This window comes from Jaculus jaculus, chromosome 9, assembly GCF_020740685.1.
Source record: "Jaculus jaculus isolate mJacJac1 chromosome 9, mJacJac1.mat.Y.cur, whole genome shotgun sequence".
NCBI lineage: Eukaryota > Metazoa > Chordata > Mammalia > Rodentia > Dipodidae > Jaculus > Jaculus jaculus.
Window position 1 is genome coordinate 74692811 of NC_059110.1, and position 23175 is coordinate 74715985.

Here is a 23175-nt window from a genome sequence, read left to right on the forward strand (position 1 = left end):
AACAAACCTACAACACCTAAGAAACAGAGAACATTTGACCAGTCCACATACCCTTGGAGCCATACCTCCCTCTAAACACCAAGTGCCCCTTGCCACAGTTGCCTAATGCTGTGGGTTTAGATCCCATCCAAGCTCATCACCAACTCCATTCCTGCAGGGAGACATGAGAACCTCATGTAGGGTAGAGAGATGGCCCCTGTCTCCCATCTACCTACACAGTTTCTGGCCCGGTCTGTAATGGACATTTTTATTCCTCTTTGTGATCTAGGGAACAAGTGAGATAGATTATTTTTTTAAAGGTTCCTTTTAACCTTAAGGATTAGAAAGTTTATTGGCTGCCAACTATAGGAACTAGAGAGAGGCAGGAACTATAGACACAAGATAAGTATCTGTCTGGAGGTATTTTGTTTCAGGGGAGGCTTTCAGACAAAATGCTTGTTCAGAGTGACTGAAAATGGAGATGGCCAAAATTATAGACCATTAGTGCTGCAAGTGGCTTCAAAATGATGCAAACAGGCCCTTTTTTAAAATGAAGAAACTAAGAGTCCATTCCACCTTGCCCTCAAGTCCAACTGGAAGCAGGAAGGGGCATGTTGGCAGCATGTGGAGAGCTGACATTCAAAAAGGAGGCTAGGCCAGTCAGGATGGGGACAACAGTCCAAGTCTTAAAGCATAGAAGAGTCAGCCTCCCATCACCCCCTCCACTCCCCACCAGCCCCTTCTTTGGTATGCTGAACTCAGGATGAAGAAAGAGTCTTGACCTTAAACAGGCTGCCCCGTCCCTGAAGATGCCAATTCAACCACTTCATTCCCCACCCCCGCCTCCAGCCTCTGCCCCAGTGAGAATAAATTGAGAGTTGACACCATAATGGTGGCAGTGTCTGGTACCCAAAAGGCAAAGGGGTCAGGAGATGGATGTGTCTGAAGCACCCATCTGCCTGCCTTCTTGCTCTTCGGTGTGAGGGCTCCCAGGCTGGCTGGGGCTGAGGCTCTGTAGGCTTGAAGAGTCTCACAGACCGGTGTCTTACCCCTGGCTTTTTTAGTCTAAATGTAAGGAGGTGAACCTCCTTTCTCACCCTTTTCTTCTAGAAGGAGGAAGAGGAAGTGAGTCACCCAATTTAGACTCTGCTCACATAGCTGGACTAATCCATGGGAGCAGGCACTTTCCTAGAGAGTGAGACAGGAGGCCCGAGGCCTCCAGGGCTGCAAAGCCTGCTGAGGTCAGCATCCAGCACAGTCACCCTGTCTTCCCCTGCCTGTCTGCCTGTTTCTTGTCCTCCGCTGTGACTATGAGGGGGAAATCCCAGGACATGTAAAGCTGATTGGTCCCCACTGCTTGATTTATTATTAATCTGAGTGCTCCTGCAAGGGACATCAATCACTCACTCAGCCTTGCTCACAAGAGCACCTCCTGCCATTAGCTAAGCAGAGCCAGGTGGTAATGACAACTGATAAGATTCTGATAAACCAGGAAGCAAGAGCTCATGCTACTGCTGACTGGAAGTGGGCAAGGAGGGTGTGTGCCCTGTCTTGGGTCTGCTAAATCTTGATGCAGCCAGGGAGAGGAGTGGTGAGAGACCAGTGGCCTTGCTTTCCTACGTGGGACTTCTCTTTGACACTGCCAGTAACACCAGCTCCTGTGTTCAGTGCCAGCTTTGCCTTCCTATGAGCTTTGCATTTGGAGCTGTGCTGGGTGTGAGGCCCCTGCTGTCATATACTGATGCTGCTCCTGTCCATAAGCTTGGGACAGAATTGCCAGTGCCCAGGGCCAGGTGAGCCCAGAGGACATGGTGGTCTCTTGTGCTCCTAGAGAATTCCTTCCCATGCAGTGCTGGCAGGAAGGAGACCCAGTGTGGTTCTGATGCTGGCGATCATGGCAGCGCAATGAGCCCCGCTGGGTTGGAGAAAGCCAGAAGACAAAGATAATTAGCCATGCAGGAGTAGTCCAGAAAGGTCATGGGCATTCTTTGGGGTTCTTTATCCTGTGGCCTTGGACTTATGCATTTAATGTATCTTCCTCATTTTGGTCTCACTAAAACTGGTGACTTACAGAAAGGTGTACCACCCGCCTTGCTTCTCAGGTGACATCTCAGTGGGGCTCAATGAGGGTACACATCAGAAGGACCCATCATTAGGATGCATCTCTTTGAACCTGTGACTCAATTTTTGTTACATTTTAAGCTGTCAGAGAAAAGGATACATTTACAACATATGAATATGGTTCATACTCATACTTAGTAACCCTATAAGCTAATACTAAAGTAGAGATCTCTTAAAGCCAATTCCTAGAATGACAGAGACAAGGATTATTTCAATTTGTCCTTGCTTCCTGCAGTTGTCCACATATATATCTATCTATTTATTTATTTATTTTTTGGAAAGAGGCAGAGAGAGAAAGAGAGAGAGAATGAGAATAGGTGCACCAGGGTCTGTAGACACTGCAAACGAACTCCAGACACATGCACCATCTTGTGTAGCTGGATTACATGGGTACTGGGGAATCAAACGTGGGTCCTTAGGCTATGCAGGCAAGTACCTTAACCACTAAGCCCTCTCTTCAGCCCCCCCCCATATATCTTTTCTATGTGTGTGGGGTTTTTTTTGTTTATTTTTGTTTATTTATTTGAGAGCGACAGAGAGAGAAAGAGGCAGATAGATAGAGAATGGGCACGCCAGGGTCTCCAGCCACTGCAAAGTTTGGACTCCAGATGCATGCACCCCATGCACATCTGGCTTACATGGGTCCTGGGGAATGGAGCCTTGAACCAGGGTCTTTAGGCTTCACAGGCAAGTGCTTAACTGCTAAGCCATCTCTCCAGCCCCTATGTGTGTTTTTAACTAGGGCTCTTATTTCATTGTGAAATCTCCATCTCATGTATGGACACCAAGAAGGCAGTCCATCCTTCACCTAGAGTGAACTACTCCTCACCCCAGCACCCATGTGCTGCCACTACAAGCTATCTGAATGCCCCATGCTCTGGGGAGACCCTTGGCCCTGACAGAACCTTACTCCAATCAGACTCAGGATCCATGCACCCCATTTTTGGAAGTCTGGGGCCTTGGAAAATTTGCTTTCCCTGAGATCTATTCCTCATTTATTCAATCTTGTACACCTACCTTCTGTTTGTTTCATTTTGTAGGTTTTTATTTTTTGTGTTTTTAGACAGTATCTCATGTGTCTCAGGCTGGCTTTGAACTCACAACGTGGCTGAAGATGAGCTTAAGTTTCTAGTCCCCCTTCCTCCACTTCGAGAGTGCTGGGATTTCCATTACCAGTTTATATGGTGCTGGGGTCAAACCCAAGGCTTCATGCATGCTAGGCAGGCACTCTCCCAACGGAGCTACTTCCCCAGTCCTACCTCTGCCTTCAAAAATGTCTACAAGCCTGCCCTACCCTCAGGCTAAATGCAAAGAAATCCCAAAGAACTACACACTACAAAGAAAAGTTTTTATACCCTCTTAAACTCAACTTAAAAAGTAAACAATGCATCCAGTTTACTATTGCAAAGTTGTTTACAAGATATTTGAACCACCTAAGCATTCAGCAAGAGAGGACCAGGTCAGCCATGATACTTACATACGACAATACATCATGCTATCGCTGTTTAAAGGTAAGAGATAGATAGATCTGTACACTGAGCAGGAACCTCTCCAAGATGTGAAAGAAAAGCAACATTCCAAAGGGTAGACACGACTTGCTTCTTACATGCCGTGTGCGTGGGAGCAGTGTGTGCACTTGCTGACATACTCATGTGGCATAATGGTTAAGGTGCTTGCCTGCGAAGCCTAAGGACCCTGCAGATCCCATGTTAGCCAGACACACAAAGGTGAAGCAGGCATGGGCTGAAGAGATGGCTTAGCTGTTAAGGCATTTGCCTGCAAAGCCAAAGGATCTAGGTTTGATTCCCCAAGACCCACGTAAGCCAGATGCACAAGGTGGCGCATGCGTCTGTAGTTCATTTGCAGTGGCTGAAGGCCCTGCCGCACCCATTCTCTCTCTCTCTGTCTCTTCCTCTCTCTCTCAAATAATTTTTTTTAAAGTGAGGCAAGCACAAGTTCACTTCACACATTCCCACCAGGTAGCACAAGTATCTGGCATTCGATTGCAGTGGCTGAGGCCCTGGCATGCCAATATTCTCTCTCTCTCTCTCTCTCTCTCTCTCTCTCTCTCTCTCTCTCTCTCTCTCTCTCTATCTGTTTCTCTTTTAGAAAAGAATGCTGCATGAGAAACTGCTGGCAGGAATGTTCTCTGATGAAAGGGTCTTAAGTGTTAAGGGAAAGAGCCAAAAGAACATGCACATGTTGATGTATAACTTTTGGGTGTTTTGTTCTTGTCCACTATGCATTTATCATTCAAGAAGGAGAAGGGAAATAAAGTAAAATGAATTGCCTTGGCATATAAAAAAAAATAGCCTGCAGCACAGGGGCCTGGGTGGCCTTGGCCTTGGCCTCTGGGCTGACTGTTTCTACTTCTCTTCTGCAGGTCCATCGTATGAGCCCACCCACTCACCCACCATCAATGGGAAGAAGCTCTTTGCTCCTGTACCCTTCCCTTCAGGCTCCACGGAGGATGTGTCACCCAGTGGGTCTGTACAGCCTCCCCCACTGCCCCAGAAAAAGATAGTGAGTCGGGCAGCCTCTTCACCCGATGGCTTCTTTTGGACCCAAGGTTCCCCCAAGCCACGGACAGCAAGTCCGAAGCTCAACCTAAGCCACTCGGAAACCAACGTCTGTGTTCATGATGAGGCCCCCTTTAGCTATTCCTTGGGCTCTGGGAACCGCCACCACCACATCTTCTCCTCCTCTGAGCCTTTGGAGAAGGCTTTCAAAGGCAGTGGCCCCTGGGCCCCAATGCTGGGGCTGGCAGGCAACAAAGGGGGCTGTGGGAGCCCTAGCCTCCAGTGCAGAGCAGCCACGTCCGCCTCGTCCTCCCAGCTGAGTGTGTCCAGCCAGGCCTCCTCGGGCAGCACCCAGCTGCAGCTCCACAGCCTGCTGAGCAGCATCAGCAGCAAGGAGGGCACCTATGCCAAACTCGGTGGGCTCTACACGCAGTCCTTGGCCCGTCTGGTCACTAAGTGTGAGGACCTCTTCATGGGTGGCCAGAAAAAGGAGCTGCGCTTCAACGAGAATAACTGGTCACTCTTCAAGCTGACTTGTAACAAGCCCTGTTGTGACTCAGGGGATGCCATTTACTACTGTGCCACATGCTCTGAAGACCCCGGCAGCATCTATGCCGTAAAAGTAGGTACCACCTACCCTCTCCTTCCGTTCTGTGGCATGACTAGCTGGTCCTGGTGTAAGTGAATTATTAGATCACTTTTCGAAGGTAGTCGGTTCTCAAGTTTTCTTTTACCACGTGGTGCTTAGTGATCTCACTTCCTATCAATCAGTCATTTCCTAGGGTTGGTACGAAATTCCATTCATACATGTGCTGCCCTTTCATCTGCGTGTCCCAGGTACAGTAGGAAAGCAGCGAGTTTTCAATGAAACAGAGTTCATTTTTGCATTCAGGACGTTTTCACGAGTGTCTGTTTATGCTAGATATTGGCAAAGGTCTGAGGATACAGGGTGAACAGAGGATTCCTCGTGGAACTTATAACCTAGCAACGAAGGTACTGTTGCAGTATTGGAAGCAAGGCATAGATGTGGACATGTTCCTGAACAATATGAGTGTTGACCTATGTCCTTGACTATTCTTACCATGTCAGTGTAGTCTTAGTGGAACAGTGAAACAGGTAGGTTCAATACATGAGAAATTTAAGGCTCAAAGTGATCAAATAATTTGCTCACTACTCGTTAGTGGCTGAAATGGATCTGAATCCTGGTTTGTCTGTCTCCAAAGTTTGTGTTGTGATTGCATCACTTAAGAAAAGTTCAGTTTGGGGCTGGAGAGATGGCTTAGTGGTTAAGCACTTGCCTGTGAAGCCTAAGGACCCCGGTTCGAGGCTCAGTTCCCCAGGTCCCACGTTAGCTAGATGCACAAGGGGACGCACGCATCTGGAGATCGTTTGCAGTGGCTGGAAGCCCTGGCACGCCCATTCTCTCTCTCTCCCTCTATCTGTCTTTCTCTCTGTGTCTGTCGCTCTCAAATTAAAAAAAAAAAAAAAAATTAAAAAAAAAAGTTCAGTTCAGAGAAGTTAAATGTTACCCAAGGTAACATAGAGTATTAGCGTTTGATTTTTGATCATGGCTGTTGGTAATACACCATTGCTTTTTCAGGGCGTCTGAGGGAGTTGATGGATACATTTGCAACTGTTTTGGCCAGAGTATCTATATTACCTGCTGCTTTTTTGTACAAAAGCTACAAATTCAGGCTGCTGCAGAGAAAGCAAAATCCCAAAAGACCTAGATCAAGTTATGGCCAAGACAGTAGGCACTCAGAGCCCAGGCCTGTAATCTCAGCTGCCTAGTCAAAAGGCTGAGAAAGCCCGTGTCAGAGTGAGTTCAAGGCCAACCTAGATAACTTCAATGGGTCCTGTTTCAGAATGAAAATTAAAAAGAAGGGCTGGAGAGTTGGCTTAGTGGTTAAGGCATTTGCCTGCAAAGCCAAAGGATCCCGGTTCAACTCTCCAGGACCCACGTAAGCCAGATGCACAAGGGGGTGCATGCATCTGAAGTTCATTTGCAGTGGCTGGAGGCCCTGGCATGCCCATTTTCTCTCTCCCTCCCTCCCTCTCTCCCTCCTTCCCTCCCTCCTTCTCTCTCTCAAATAAATAAATAAAATATATTTTTAAAAAAAAAGAAAAGTAGGGCTGAAGAGATGGCTTAGTGGTTAAGCACTTGCCTGTGAAGTTTAAGGACCCTGGTTCGAGGCTCAAATCCCCAGGTCCCACGTTAGCTAGATGCACAAGGGGACGCACATGTCTGGAGTTCGTTTGCAGTGGCTGGAGGCCCTGGCGCACCCATTCTCTCTCTATCTGCCTCTTTCTCTCTATGCCTGTTGCTCTCAAATAAATAAATAAAAATAAAAATAAATTTAAAAAAAAGAAAAATAAAAAGAAGTTTGGGGGCATAACTGAGTGGTAAAGCACGTGTCTGGCATGGGTGAGAACCTAGGTTTAATGACCAGTACCACAAGGAAGGTGGGTAGGGGGAGGGAAGGAGAGAGGAGGGAAAGGATAAACACCCATTCTGGCTGAGAATCTAGGGTATGACTTCTTAGATTCCACTGCCTCTTTAGGATCTAGACCCAGAAGCTCCCTGATGGGTAAGCTAAACTTTCCTGCCCCACCCCCAACCAAAGTTAGAAGGAAAAATGAGTCCCATAGTTTTCCTTCCTATTAAACTACACCCAGTACATTTACTTCTTGATTTAGGATGAAGATATTATCCAAACTACCCATTCTAGGTGAAAATATGGGAAGTCAGAAATGCATTAAATAAACCTGCCCATCTAGTCTCCGGATTTAGCAGCTCCACACACTATGGCATTTCCATTGTTTCTGTCACGATCATGTGGCTGACTGGGAGCTGAGCCTGTCTGTCCCTGCATAGCATCCCAAGAGGTTCACAGGGCATGTCAACAGCCCAGGGATCAAAATTCAGATCTGAAGTATGGTTTCTACCGAATTCCTACCTCTTTCGCACCATCATAGAGTAAACAGTCATACACTGAACCATTATGAATCAGAAATTTCTCCTGCAGAGGAGAAAGTAAATGGATGAGCTGAATGCCTGGGATTGTCATGTGGACTAGGAGCCAGGCTTATCTGAGCTTCCGGAGAGCAAAGTAGATGACTAGGAGAGCATGATCTCTCCTGTCCACCTCACCTTGAACCTGTCTGTGCTCCTGAGCATGTCACACTCACCTTGCCTCCTGTTGCTGAACTTGGAGGTTCAAAGAACAGCTAGCTTCTCCATGTTTGAGAAGAAAAGCACCTAGTGGAAGAGATGGGATCCCAAAAAAGTGATGGGTTACATGGGCAGAACCAAGGGGCTAGCTACTGGTGCCATTGAGTTGAGCCTGTGGCAAAGCGCTTTTCTTTTTATTTTTTTTCATATTTGTAAGTGATTGTATCTACAGCTTGAAATCCGGGGCCTCAAAATAATGTAGAGCTTAGCAATATTCTCTAGCACACAAGGAACAGTTCAGCTGCCCCAGAGGATGCTAAAAGCAAGCATTACTCCTTATTTTATTAGAAGTTTAAGCCAGGAGGAAACCAGAAGATAAGCCTTGATTTTGAAAGAAGAAAGTCCCAGGGGGCTTTCTGTTTGAACTTTGTGGTGCATGGTAGTTCCAGGGCTCTTTCTGCACCACGTGGTAAAGGAAGCCTGGGGAATACCATCAAATCCTCGCAGTACTGCAGTCCTGGAAAGGTAATATTAATTTGCAAATGTGTCCTGTCTGGTAATTGAAGGCAGGCTGTGATCATGATGCACGTGCAGCTGTTCTGCTTCATGATCGCTCCAGCTACCGTCTAGACAGAATACAGTAAGGCATCTGAGAGCCCAAAGGCGGGGGAGCTGGGTTCCTTCCCAGCCACCGCCTGTGTGTCCCTGAGCTCATTTCATCTGTGCATGTTAAGCAGGGAGCCGGCGCTGAAATCAGACGCAGCCATATTGCCGAGTCCCAGGGAGCAATAGCAGACTGGCACCTGCCATAGCCCGACGCTGGAGCCACCAGTCCCGGGCTCGGTGACTTTGCAGCATCGAGGTGACAAGGCTGTCTCAATAGTCTGACTCCATGTGTATGTGACAGAAAGAAAAACAGCTCGTTAGCTTGTGTGGTTTTCCAAAGCCATTTCATTTTCAGCCATCTAGATCATCACATTTGGGGACCGGAGTTGATTCTGGTTTTGGTTTACCAGACATCTCAGCCCACATGTTCACTCGTGAACGAGTGTTCAAATGAAATTTGGCTCTGCAGAAAGTTTGAACTTTGAGCTAAACCAAAGGTGTATGGAAAGTGCTTGAGTAAAAGCCAATTGCAGGGAGCCCTGGAAATGGGATGGGTAATGTAGGGGCTGACGGGGACAGAGATGCAGCTGCCCACTCTCCATTCCTCACTCTGCGTCCGACACCTGACAGAGGCCTCAGGATGCAGCTCCAGGCTCCCACAGCCCTGGAGGGGTTGGTCCGCTGCTGTGGGTACAGCTCTCTCCAGTGGCTGCAGTGGCGATGCTGTGAGCCTTCCCAGAGACCCTGCTCACTGATTTTGAAATGCATCCAAGCCTGCTGCCCTTTACCCAGCTCCGTCATTTACATCCCTGTGCACGATGTCATTGGCTCCACTGGGGCTCTGGGCCCCCGTGTTTGCTAGACCCAGGCCTTTCATACCCTGAAGGAAAAGAGCCTTGGAAACTCTTGCAGCTGTGCTGTCTGTGGGGATTATACAATCCCTGCAAACCAGCTCAGGATGGCCCTGCACCACCACCTGGCCACAGCTGACATGGCAAGAGCAGTCACCATAGCAACCCTTCTTCCACTGCCTGCACACTGTGGGCTGGGCCTAGTGCCCAAAGGCACACCTGATCATTTTCGATATCATGCCCCCCACCCACACCCCCCAGGAGTCATCACTGCCCCAGATAAAGCGCAGAGAAATACAGGCTTTGAGACACATGCTACCCATCCTCAGTAATTATTGGTTCCATGCTTGTAACATCATTGATCCACTAACATTTATTTGTAACCCACAAATCAATACCCAAAGCACTTTTCAGTTCTTAGTGCACAGGCAGGGGAGGGCATGCGTCTCCTGGAGTGCATGTTGCTGATGTGGAACCAGGAGATGCTGCGCTGCGCCACGCCTTTAGGCTGTCAGTTCACTTTTTAGTTCATTTGGGGCTTCATTTTTTTCACATTTTTGTATTTTTTTTTAAAAATTTCTGAGTTTGGTGTTTAAAATGACCCCTAGGTGTAGTGCTATAGTGTTTTTCATGTGCTTAAGTGCAAGAAGCCTGCCATGGTCGCACAGAGAAAGCATGGACTATTACAGTATGCTGGCTCAGTTTAGTGTCAACACTATATTATTTCCAAACAGAAACATATAAAACAAAGCTAAGCAGTGGTAGTTGCGGAAAGTATTTTCACCAGAAGTTCAAGGAAACCTTGCCCTATATTTCCCCTAGGAGCACTAGCTCAATATTTGCTAATTCAGTATTTGCAGCTCTTTAATAAAACATAACTACTTTAAATAGCAAGAGTCTCCTGGGCCTTGCCAAAGGTTATGGAATTGATACTTAAACCCAGGTCTTTTACATTTGAAAGCCTGATCTTTTGGCCTGAAGAACACTTTACAGTTGTCTTGACCAGTAGGTAATTGAATCTCTTAAAGCCTCAGTTTCTCTCTCTGTCAGAGCATCTATCACTTTGAATTAAAGCTATTTCATGTTATATTCTAGTTGCTGTGTAGTCAGCACAGTAGCTCAAGACTAAGAGTCCAGTGTGTGTCTGCTGTGGGTGAGGTCACAGTGAAGATCTTCCACCTGTCTACAGATAACAGGACAGAAAGAAGGTGGCTGGCCAATCACTGAGTATATACAAAACTTTTTTGAGCACCTAAACTTCCTTTAATTGAAAAGCATCCCATACAACCGCCATTTAAAAACTGAGTGTAACTGGGAATATGGAAGAGCCTGAAATAATGCCCTTTGGACATGTATTACAAATCAGTTTCTTTAGTGTTACAGGAAGCAGTGTCTGGGGTAGATATGCTTACCTTTTATTTCGATTCTGCTGCTACAATAGAGAGATTACTAAACTAATGTGTTACACACTCTCTCCTCCCCCCAGTTAGCTGTAAACACTTTCCTCAGGAGCTGAACTCTCTATAGCTGCAGTATAAATAAGTCAGTATGAATGGGGCTTGCAACAGAACTTCTGAAAGTATCAGCCCAAAGCAAAGAATTCTGCTGTGCCCATTCCCGTGCAGCAGCCCAAAGCAAGGCTTGTTTGGGGATTGTATGCTAGCTGGTATTTAATAGTCAGTAGATGGAAGGTGTCTTTCCCCTCTAATCCTTGCTCCTCTAAAGGGTGGGGGAGAGGTAGACAGTTAGACTATTGACCATCTTCAGTCCCTTAATCCCTTCTAGGATAATTACAGGGCCTGGCTGAGAACCTTCAGGGATAGCTCAAGACTCTCCAGTTTCTCTGGGGCTTGATGAAAATTACCCTAACCTTGGTGGTTGCTGGCACTGTCCAAAAAAGCAGAACAGCTAGGAAGAGGCCAGAAAGACACAGCTGGGTGGATTCCCCCAGGAGCCCTCCCCACAGAAGAGCCTGAGATCATCTTGTTTATTCCCACCTTCAGTTCAGAGGGTGACCTTGGGTACTGTAAGTTCCCTGTTCCGCGGAGAGCTTGCTGTTTTCTTTCAGCTGCTGTGACTCACGCTTGGAGGAGCGCAGCTTGCATACAGCAGCTTCACGGCAGTCAGCCCTCTGGTCATACCGAAGAGCAGTTGTGCCACATTTATGTACGTCTAGAAACTAGCACAGCCTAAGAGGACAGGGCCAAGTTCTAAAGGCTCGGGGTCTGCCTGTGCCCCTGAGATTCCCCAGGAGGGCACACCCCAGCAGTGACGTACCCTGCTTCACTTTAGAGGACTGGGGAGTTTGGAGAAAGCTGTCTGCCTTTGTGAGAATTTATCTGGCTCATATTGTGGACCTATCTGCCTGTTGAACTACAGTGCCACATTGCTCACTGCTCACTATGCAGGGTTCCCCCCACACACACACCTCCACCACCACCACAGACATTGAGGCCAGTGGTCACTTTTTGTTTAATTTTTTAAGAAATTGCCAGACTGTGTTCCAAAGTGGCTGAACCATTTGATATTCCTACCAGAATGCCTGAGGGTTCCATTCCTGTACATCCACATAGGCACTCATTAGTGTCTGTCTTTTATTAAGTTATTATTCTAATGTGTGAGTAGTATTGATTAATGTTTCCTTAGTAAATAAAAACCACTAGATTACATATATAATGATGCATCCCTTCATTTGCTTATAGCCACTTAAATATCCTTTGGTGTTTTGCCTGTTCATATTTCTTACCCATCATTTGGTTTGTTCATTCTTCTGTTGTTGAATTATAAGAATGTTTTTATTTATTCATTTGCAAACAGTGATACAAACAGAGACAGAAAGAGAAAGAGAATGGGCTTGTCAGGTGCCTTTAGCCACTGAAAATGAACTCCAGATGCATGTGCCATTTTGTGCATCTGACTCTATATGGGTACTGGGGAATCAAACCCGGGTCATTAGGATTTGCAGGCAAAAACCTTAACCACTGATCCAACTCTCCAGCCCTTTAAGATTTTTTTTTTAAGACCAAGCATGGTCTTTTATTATTATTATTATTATTATTATTATTATTATTATTATTATTATTATTATTATTTGACAGAGAAAGAGGGGTGGGGAGAATGGGTGCTCCAGAGCCTCCAGCCACTGCATACAAACTCCAGATGCATGCACCCCCTTGTGCATCTGGCTAATGTGGGTCCTGGGGAATCGAACCTGGGTCCTTTTGCTTTGCAGGCAAATGCCTTAACCACTAAGCAATCCCTCCCTCCAGCCCCAAGAAATTTTTTATTCTAGATTTGGTCCCTTTATCATCCATATGTTTGGCAAATACTTTGCCCCAGAGCTGTTAGTTATCCTTCTATTTTCTTCAAAGTAGCTCTCAAAGTACACACAAACGTTTTGAAATATGACGCTATGCTTAAGAAGTTTTTTTAAAAAAAAAAATTAAAAAAAAAGGGGCTGGAGAGATGGCTTAGCGGTTAAGCGCTTGCCTGTGAAGCCTAAGGACCCCGGTTCGAGGCTCGGTTCCCCAGGTCCCACGTTAGCCAGATGCACAAGGGGGCGCACACATCTGGAGTTCGTTTGCAGAGGCTGGAAGCCCTGGCGCGCCCATTCTCTCTCTCTCCCTCTATCTGTCTTTCTCTCTGTGTCTGTCGCTCTCAAATAAATAAATAAAATAAAATAAAATAAAATAAATTTAAAAAAAAGAAGTTTTTTTCTTTTGTAGTCCAAGCTTTGGGTGTGATTTCTAAAAAGTCATTGCTCAACTCCAGGTCTCAAAAATTCCCTTATGTTTCTTTTAATTTTTTTTCTCTCTAAAATGTGTGTTTCAATACCTATTACAGAGGCTTTGGGAACCCCTCCCTGAGTGAGCTTTATGTGTGGTGTGAAGTCAGGGTTATGTTTTACCTTTTGTGCACATGGATGCCAAATACCCCTAACAAACAACCATAGCTCAGCGGTTAAAGCCCTTGCCTGCAAAACCCAACCACCCATATTCTATTCCCCAGTACCCATGCAAACCAGATGCACAAGTGGCACATGCATCTGGATTTCATTTGCGGTAGCTAAAGGCCCTGGCTTGCTCTCGGGGTGTGTGTGTGTGTGTGTGTGTGTGTGTGTGTGTGTGTGTGTGTCTGTCTGTCTGTCTGTCTGTCTGTCTCTCTCTCTCTCTCTCTCTCTCTCTCTCTCCTTGTAAATTACATACATATTAAGCCAGAACTGTGGATTCCACTTTTAACTCTCTCTTTTCCTCCGCAGATCTGCAAAACCCCTGAGCCCAAAACAGCCTCATACTGCAGTCCCTCTGTGCCCGTGCACTTCAACATCCAGCAAGACTGCGGCCACTTTGTGGCATCAGTGCCCTCCAGCATGCTGACCTCCCCTGACACTACTTCCAAGGACCCTCTGCCTGGCCCACCCTCACACCCCCCTGCCCAGGAGCAGGACTGCGTGGTAGTCATCACCCGAGAGGTGCCTCACCAGACGGCCTCGGACTTCGTGCGGGACTCGGCCGCCAGCCACCGGGCCGAGCCCGAGGCATACGAGCGGCGAGTGTGCTTCCTGCTCCTGCAGCTGTGCAACGGGCTGGAGCACCTGAAAGAGCACGGCGTCATCCACCGGGACCTGTGCCTGGAGAACCTGCTGCTGGCGCACTGCAGCCCGCCGGCACCCCCGGCGCCCTCCTCCTCGGCCACCCCAGCCCCGCCCACCGCACCCTCGGCCACGCCCCCAGCGGCCCCGGCCTGCCAGGGTGGGCCGGGGGACAAGCACTTGCCCAGGCTCATCATCAGCAATTTCCTGAAGGCCAAACAGAAGCCAGGCGGCACCTCCAACCTGCAGCAGAAGAAGAGCCAGGCCCGGCTGGCCCCCGAGATCGTGTCTGCCTCTCAGTACCGCAAGTTTGACGAGTTCCAGACGGGCATCCTCATCTACGAGCTGCTCCACCAGCCCAACCCGTTCGAGGTGCGCGCGCAGCTGCGCGAGCGCGAGTACCGGCGGGAGGACCTGCCTCCGCTGCCCGCGCTGTCCCTCTACTCGCCCGGCCTGCAGCAGCTGGCGCACCTGCTGCTCGAGGCTGACCCCATCAAGCGCATCCGCATCGGCGAGGCCAAGCGGGTGCTGCAGTGCCTGCTGTGGGGGCCCCGGAAGGAGCTGGTGGAGCATCCTGGCACCTCGGAAGAGGCGCTGAGCAGCACGCTGCACAACTGGATCGACATGAAGCGGGCCCTGATGATGATGAAGTTCGCAGAGAAGGCTGTGGACCGCAGGCGAGGGGTCGAGCTGGAGGACTGGCTTTGCTGCCAGTACCTGGCCTCTGCAGAGCCCGGGGCTCTCTTACAGTCGCTGAAGCTGTTGCAGCTCCTGTGAGCAAAGCCTCCAGCATTGCCATTACCTGCTTCCATGCCCACTCCGTGCCCTGGCCTTGCCTGCATTCAGGTCGCCCTGGGAAATGGTACAAATGACTCGTACTTGGATGTAATATTTTATATATATATATATATATACATACACACATACATATATACTATACATATATAATATAAATATGAAAGACTGAGAAGGTCATGTCACAGCCCCTCACGCCTCAGCAAGCCTCCCTTCCCTGTTTTCTCTTGTAATTATGTACATTTCTAGCTCCGTGCAATGTCCTGGGGACAGATTTGCCAACAGAATGAAGCTTGGACTCTGGACTCACTTACCCCATTATGGAGTCTCCCTCACCATCTTGTCAAATTGTTATTTAAAAAACAACCACCATAATAAAAAAGTTCCATTAAAAAGTTTGGCTGTGTCCCAAGCAAAGCTCTTTTGCTCTCAAGTGTACACTAATATCTGTGCTGATAAAATTGATTGGAAAGCCCTGCTGAAGTAATGGGTTGGCTTGGAATGCCCTTGGCCATGCACCTCTCACCAAACAGGGCAGCTGTCTACTGAGGACTGGGCAATGGGTTAATGTTCTGTTTCTCTTTCCATCTGGTGGTCTGCTAGCAGGAATCCGTAGTGGCCAGTGGGATCACAGATCCCGCGAGTTTGTCATTCAACCACACTGCTCCAAACTCATCATCAACTTGTTAAAGTGGCTCACCATTCATACATCATTGCAGAACCTGGCTGAAAACAAGATGCACTTCAGCTGGTACAAAGGGAAAAAAATTTACAGAGGCCCACTGTTGCAGTCAGGTTGGCATTGCTGGCAGAAAACAGTTGACTAAGAGCAGCTTGTGGGAAAAGAGGGTTTATTAAGCCAAGCTTACAGACTCGAGGGGAAACTCCATGATGGCAGGGGAAATGATGGCACGAGCAGAGAGTGGACATCACCACCTGGCCAACATTAGATGGACAACAGCAACAGGAGAGTGTGCCAAACACTAGCAATAGGAAGCTGGCTGTAACACCCATAAGCCCGCTGCCCACAATACACTGCCTCCAGGAAGCTTTAATTCCCAAATTGTCATCAGCTGGGCTGAACCTAGCATTCAGAACACCTAAGTTTATGGGGGACACCTGAATCAAACCACCATACCTACCTAGAAAGTAGTGAGCAGAGTTAGAATAACAAACGAAAGATGCGTAAAAGCAAAGACCAGAAGTGCAGAGCGCGGGCCACTCTCAGGGGTGCTAGCACTTAGGCCGCCGCGGCCAGAGTGGGAGAGAAGTTACCGTGCCTTATCTGTTTCCCACCGTCTTCCTCAGGCTCAGATCAACAGGACCCCAGACAGCCAGAAAGCTTGAGTAAGCCACATCGGCTTCTCCAGGCTGGAGAAGGTAGAGAATAAATGAGTGCAAGGATGGAGCCAAGGTCCAGCTCCCACCCACCAGAAATATCTCTGCTGTCCAAGCTTCTTTAAGGACCCTTCACTTAAAAGCTCAGTTAAGGGGTACAGGAGCTAGCTCAGCAGTTAAAGGCTCTGGATTGCCTGGGTTTGATTTCCCAGTACCCATGTAAAGCCAGATGCACAAAGTGGCATATGCATCTAGAGTTCATTTGAAGTGGCTAGAGGCTCCCCGGCATGCCCGTTCTCTCTCCTTCTTGCGCACTCTCTTTCTCTCCTCTCTCTCTGCTTTCAAATAAATGAAATCATTATTTGAAAACCCATTTTCCATATTTATTGGCATGTGCTATGTACTGAGGCCAAATTCATTCCTGTGCCTTTAAGAAGGCACAGAATTAGGTAGAGCAGATCTTTGCTCCCCAAAACCACATGTGCACATATGACTCACTTGAAGAGGAATACTTCCAAGACTCTTCTATTTCTACCTCAATGGTAATCTTCTGTCTACTGAACTAATTCTTGTTCATGGCCATGGACATTTTGTTAAAATATTTTTATTTATTTGAGAGCTAGAGAGAGAGAATAGGTGTGCTAAGACCTCTTGTCAGCAAACAAACTCCAGATGCATGTGCCACTTTATGCATCTGCTTTACCTGGATCCTGGAGAGTTGAATCCAAACCAGCAGGTTTAGCAAGCAAGTACCTTTAACCACTGAACAATCTCTCCAGCCTGCCTATGCACACTTTTAAACAAATGCTAAGATCTTAATAGGTGTCCTAGAAATCTGGGAGTGTGGTTAGCAACCAAATAGAATGTGGAACTTTTCAGATGGTCTCTTGCATATTAATTTCACTCCTTTCACAAGCTGCAGCCTCAGACATCAGGTAAACACATCCACATTTCTGTGAATTAGTGAAGGCAGCACCTAGGAGCATGTTGATAATTCCAGTTATTGCCCAAGCATTGAGGAAGGAGCTGGCTTGAACCAGCTCTCAACTATGTTCACAGAAAGTCTTTGAGCATGGAATCATGATGCTCTGTGGGATCCATCTGTTTCACTGGGCCACATTTGGGCAGTTGTCACTTCCTGGGAATTTTCCAGGCAAACCCTCTGCCTTGGATTTTCTATCTTTTGCTTTCTTGTTATTTCTTGCTTCAAATAAACAAATAATGGAGAGGGTGGAAACAGCATTCTACAGTTCCACTTGGAAATACGAGTCTTTCTTTAAAAAAATTTAGGGCTGGAGAGATGGCTTAGTGGTTAAGGTAGGTTTGATTCTCCAGGTCCCACATAAGCCAGATGCACAAGGCGCACACATCTGGAGTTCATTTATAGTGGCTAGAGGCCCTGGTGTGCCGCTTCTGTGTGTGTGTGTGTGTCTTTATCTCTCTGTGTCTCTATTAAAGGTAGGGTCTCACTGTAGCCCAGGCTGACCTGGAATTCACAATGCAGTCTCAGGGTGGCTCTGAACTCATGGCCATCCTCCTAACTCTGCCTCCCTCCGGGTACTGGGATTAAAAGGGTGCACCACCACACTGACTAGAAATATATTTTAGCTGCCCTCCAACCAAACCTAGTTAAAAAAAAAAAAAATCGCAGCTGCAGAATCCTTTTTTTGTGTGTAAATTTAAGGACACTTTCACCACAAGGAATGAACCTTTGCCCAGAAATTGATTCTAAAGGAAATCTACAAGAATCTTTGATTAAAGACATGAGTGATGCTTCCACAGTTTTAAAAAGGGTTGGAAGTAAAAAAAAAAAAAAAAAAAAAAAAAAAAGGGTTGGAAGAAGCATTTTTTAAGGACAATTTCGCATAGCCACCACTGGCAAAATCTAAGTGTGTGAGGTCCAAGCCTAGCTCTAGCAAAATGGTTCTATAGATTAATGACTACAAATATTAGTTCAGCAAACAGCTTCAGTCACATGAAATTCAGAGTTTCAAGAAAACTAGTTTTGTTAACTCAGATTACACCTGGCATGCACAGCTGTAAGTTTTAGAAAACTCTAGTTCTAAACAGATGAGGTCCAGAGACAATAGCTTTGTTCAGGATGATTGAGGTTCAGAAATAATCAGAGGACTTCCAGTTAAGATGGCAGCATAGGAACCATGCCAAAGCAGCCTAGGGGAGAAAAAGCCAAAAATAAAAATAAAAACAGCAAAATACACTCTTCTACTAAAAAGTGAGGTGTATAAGAAATTACCAATGGCAGCAGAGAAGAAAGAGATCCAGAGCGTCCAGAGCCCACTCAGGCAGGCAGAAGGGGCTCCAGCAGCGGTGGACCAGGTCTGTGGCAACAGCAGGTCCGCGGGGCCACAGCTGCAAGCTTGAGCCACAGGAAAAGCCAGGTGAGGGGATTTGCCACTCACACTGGAGCTCTTTGCAAACTGAAGAAATGTGAAGGGAGAACCGCAGCGAACAATGGAGGAGTAGATCACGAAGTAGAGGATCACGTGGACCAGGGGGAGAACTAGAACCACCATCCACAGCTGCCCTTCCCCCACCACCAGTGTAAGCACCAGAGACCAGAGGAAGGGAGCTCACAGCACCCAGCACTGGCGACCAGAGCAGTGATCCAATGGCTCAGCCAGCCTACTTCAACCTACAGTGCCCCAAAGAGGGACCCAAGCAGGAGTGCAGCATAACTAAGACCAAAATAATCCCAAAAGGTAACTGGGATTATGCCAGGTCAGTACCCCTGGAAATTGTAGGCCAGAACCAGAAGTGCTAATTGCACCTTCCGTATCAGGATAAATTATACATTAAATCTGATAGATGGCCAGATTTGCCCTTCTTAAATAAGATATATTTGGGGCTTGTTATTTGTTGTTTTGTGATTTATACTGGCTTTATTTCCTCTTCTGTTGTACATTAAGAAAGGGTCTCACTTGGTCACAAGCTGACTTGGAACCTTCATCAGACCAGAAACCTTAACCTCCTTGTTGACAGGATTAAGGGTGTAGGGCACCATGCACCCTAAGGGACAGTGACTTTCTTAGAGAATCTGGTAGGCATAATGCTTACTCTTGCATAAATACTCTGTACTGTTTTTCATTAAATGTGTACATTATTTAGTTACATTTTAGAATCTACCTGTATTTTGTTCCACTCAGCCTACTTGAATACTCCCATAGCAGGCAAAGCCAACATCTAGGGTCACTTTTGTAAATACTCTGAGTCTTGAGAGCCACACCTAGCACCTTAAGCTCCTACCCTGAAGTTATACAACATCAGATTCATTGATACATCTAATAATACTGTAGCTAACTAGAAAATACAAGCATTAAATTAATCCAAGATGCAAAATATATACATTATAACACAAGAAATACCAAAAATAAAGACAATATAAATCCATAAAAAGTATTAATGCATCATAAATGACCTCCAGTGAGAATGAGTTAGAGGAAATGCCTGAGAAAGATTTCAAAAGAATGATCATAAATATGCTCAAAGAAGTCAAAGAGGAAATCAAAGGAATAAAAGAGGAAATCAAAGGAATCAAAGAAGATACAGGAAACAAATTTAATGAAATAAAGAGGTCAATACAAGACATAAATAAGGAAATAGAAATAATTTTAAAAAAACAGAATGAAGAACACAGTCAATGAAATAAAAAAAAAAAACTGTAGAAAATCTCACCAGTAGAATGAATGAAGGAGAGGACAGAATATCTAAACTAGAAGACCAGCTGGTAGATCTAATACAGTCCAACAAAGAGAAAGACAAACTAATAAGAAAGATTGAATGGGAATTTCAAGATATTTGGGACACTATGAAAAGATCAAACATAAGAATTCAGGGTATAGTAGAAAGAGAAGAATTTCACTCTAAAAGCATAGTAGGTGTTTACAATAAAATCATAGAAGAAAATTTCCCCCAAATTGGGAAAGAGGTGTCAATGCAGATACAGGAATCCTTTAGAACATCAGCCAGACAAAACCTGGAAAGAACCTCTCCTCACCATATTATAATTAAATTATACAAACCAAAGAAAAAAATATTGAAAGCAGTTAGAAAGAAAAATCAAGTTACCTACAAAGGCAAGCCCATCAGGATCACAGCAGATTACTCAACACAAACTTTAAAAGCCAAAAGGGCTTGGAGTGATATACTCCAAGTTCTGAAAGATAACAACTGTCAACCAAGGTTACTTTATCCTGTAAGGCTATCCATTCAAAAAGACAGAGAAATAAGGACATTCCACAACAAAAGCAGGCTAGAAGAATATTTGAAGACAAAACCAGCTCTACAGAAAATGCTTGAAAGAATCTTCCTTACTGAAGAGAAAGAAAAGCACACATATAAGGAATCTGGGGAAAAAAAAAAAAAACAATACTCAAATACTACTTAACACAAAAGAGAAAAGATAAAACCAGAAGAAGTACAAAAAATGGCAAAAATGAATACATACCTTTCAATAAAATCTCTTAACATCAATGACCTCAATGCCCCAACCAAAAGACACAGGGTTGCAGTCTGAGTTAAAAAACAGGATCCTTCAATTTGTTGCCTCCAAGAAACTCACCTTTCTACAAAGGATAGACACTATCTGAGGGTGAAAGGTTAGAAAACAGTGTTTCAAGAAAATGGGCCTAGAAAACAACCTAACATCTGACAAGGTAGACTTCAGTCCAACATTGGTTAGGAAAGATAAGGAAGGTCACTTTATATTGATTAAGGACACACTCCAACAGGAGGACATTACAATCCTAAACATATATGCACCTAACATGGGGGCTCCCAAATTCATCAAACAAACACTATTAGAACTAAGGTCACAGATAACACCAAACACAGTGGTAGTGGGTGACTTCAACACCCCACTCTCATCAATTGACAGGTCATCCTGGCAACAAATAAACAGAGAGTCGTCTGGATTAAATGAGGTCATAGAAGAAATGGAACTAACATACATATGGGACATTTCATCCAAGCTGAAAATTAGTAGACAGGAAGAAATAATAAAGATTAGGGCAGAGATTAATGAAATAGAAAACAAAAAACAAACAAACAAACAAAAATCCCCAAAGAATCAATGAAACAAAGAGATGGTTCTTTGAAAGGATAAACAAGATTGATAAACCCTTACTTAGCAAATCTGCCCAAAAGAAAGAGAGAAGAGACACAAACTAATAAAATTAGAGATGAAAAAGGCAACATCACAACAAATACCAGAGAAACTCAAAAAATAATAGGGACACACTAAAAAACTTATACTCCACTAAGTATGAAAATCTGAAAGAAATGATTTCCTAGATTTATATGACTTACCTAAATTAAATCGAGATAAGATTAATCACTTAAATAGACCTATAACAAATATGGGGATCCAAGCAGTTATCAAAAATCTACCAACTACAAAAAGCCCAGGCCCACATGGATTCACTGGTGAATTTTACCAGACCTTCAGAGAACTAACACCATTGCTTCTTAAGATTTTCCATAAAATAAAAAAAGAAGGAATCCTACCAAACTCCTTCTAGGAAGCAAGCATCACCCTGATACCAAAACCAGACAAAGATAGAACAAAAAAAAAAAAAAAGAAAGAAAATTACAAACAAATCTCCCTCATGAACATAGATGCAAAAATTCTCAACAAAATGTTGGCAAAGAGAATACAAGAATTTTTCAGAAAGAGCATTCACCCCAACAAGTAGGCTTTATCCTAGAGATGCAGGGATAGTTCAACATATGCAAATCAATAAATGTAATACCTTTTTTTTGACTGAAGGACAAATATCACATGATCATCTCATTAGATGCGGAGAAAGCATTTGACAAAATCCAACATCCCTTCATGATGAAAGTCCTACAGAGACTGGAAATAGAAGGAACATATCTCAATATAATAAACACTATGACAAGCCCACAGCCAACATATTATTAAATAGGAAAAACTGGATTCTTTTCCACTAAAATCAGGAACAAGATAAGGGTGTCCTACCCACTTTATTTAATATACTACTGGAAGTCTTAGCCATAGCAATAAGTCAAGAGACACACATAAAAGAGATATAAATTGGAAAGGAAGAGATCAAGTTATCATTATTTGCAGATGACATGATTCTATACATAAAGGACCCTAAAGATTCTACCAGCGAACTGTTAGAGCTGATAAACACCTATAGCCATGTAGCAGGATACAAAATAAATACACAAAAATCAGTAGCCTTCTTATATGCTAACAACAAACACACAGAGGATGAAATCAGAGAACAACTCCCATTCACAATTGCATCAAAGAAAATAAAGTACCTTGGAATAAACCTAACCAAGGAAATGAAGGATTTCTACAATGAAATCTTTAAAACACTCAAGTGAGAAATAGCAGAAGACACTAGGAAACGGAAAAACATCCCTTGTTCCTGGATCAGAAGAATCAATATTGTGAAAATGGCAATCTTACCAAAAGCAATCTACACATTTAATGCAGTCCCCATTAGAATTCCAATGGCACTGTTCATTGAAATAGAAAAAAACAATTCAAAAATTCATTTGGAATCCCCAAAAATCTTGAATATCTAAAACAACACTGAGCAACAAAAATAAGGCTGGTGGTATCACCATACCTGATTTTAACCTATACTACAGAGCCACAGTTAAAAAAATAAATAAATAAAAAATAAAAACCATCATGGTACTGGCACAAAAGCAGACATGCAGATCAATGGAACAGAATAGGGGACCCAGATGTAAGTCCAGGTAGCTATTGCCACCTGATATTTGATAAAAATGTCAAAAATACTCATTGGAGAAAAGACAGCCTCTTCAGCAAATGGTGCTGGGAAAACTGGATATGTATTTGTAGAAGGATGAAAATAGATTCTTCTCTGTCTCCATGCACAAGAATTACGTCCAAATGGATAAAAGACTTTAACATCAGACCTGAAACTCTGAAACTGCTAGAAGAAAAATTAATGAAAACCCTTCAACATATTGGTCATGGCAAAGACTTTTTGAATATAACCCCAAATGCTCAGGCAATAAAACCACAGATTAACTGCTGGGACCTCATGAAATTACAAATATTTTGTTGTTGTTGTGTTTGATTTTTCTGTTTTTCAAGGTAAGGTCTCACTCTAGCCTTGGTTGACCTGCAATTCACTATGGAGTCTCAAGGTGGTCTCAAGCTCACAGTGATCTTCCTAC

The 23175-nt window shown here is 44.8% G+C and overlaps 1 protein-coding gene across 4 annotated transcripts in view; it reads left to right on the forward strand.

Moving 5' to 3' along the window:
* Positions 1–15032, forward strand: part of Prag1 (PEAK1 related, kinase-activating pseudokinase 1) — a 57108-nt gene extending 42076 nt beyond the window's left edge. For all 4 annotated transcript variants that reach the window (XM_045159281.1, XM_045159282.1, XM_045159283.1 and 1 more), the window contains exons 5-6: positions 4484–5241; positions 13507–15032. In XM_045159281.1, coding sequence (XP_045015216.1) covers positions 4484–5241; positions 13507–14616 — 1868 coding nt within the window. In that variant the 3' untranslated portion in view covers positions 14617–15032. The remainder of the gene's footprint in view (positions 1–4483; positions 5242–13506) is intronic.
* Positions 15033–23175: the final 8143 nt, after the last annotated feature.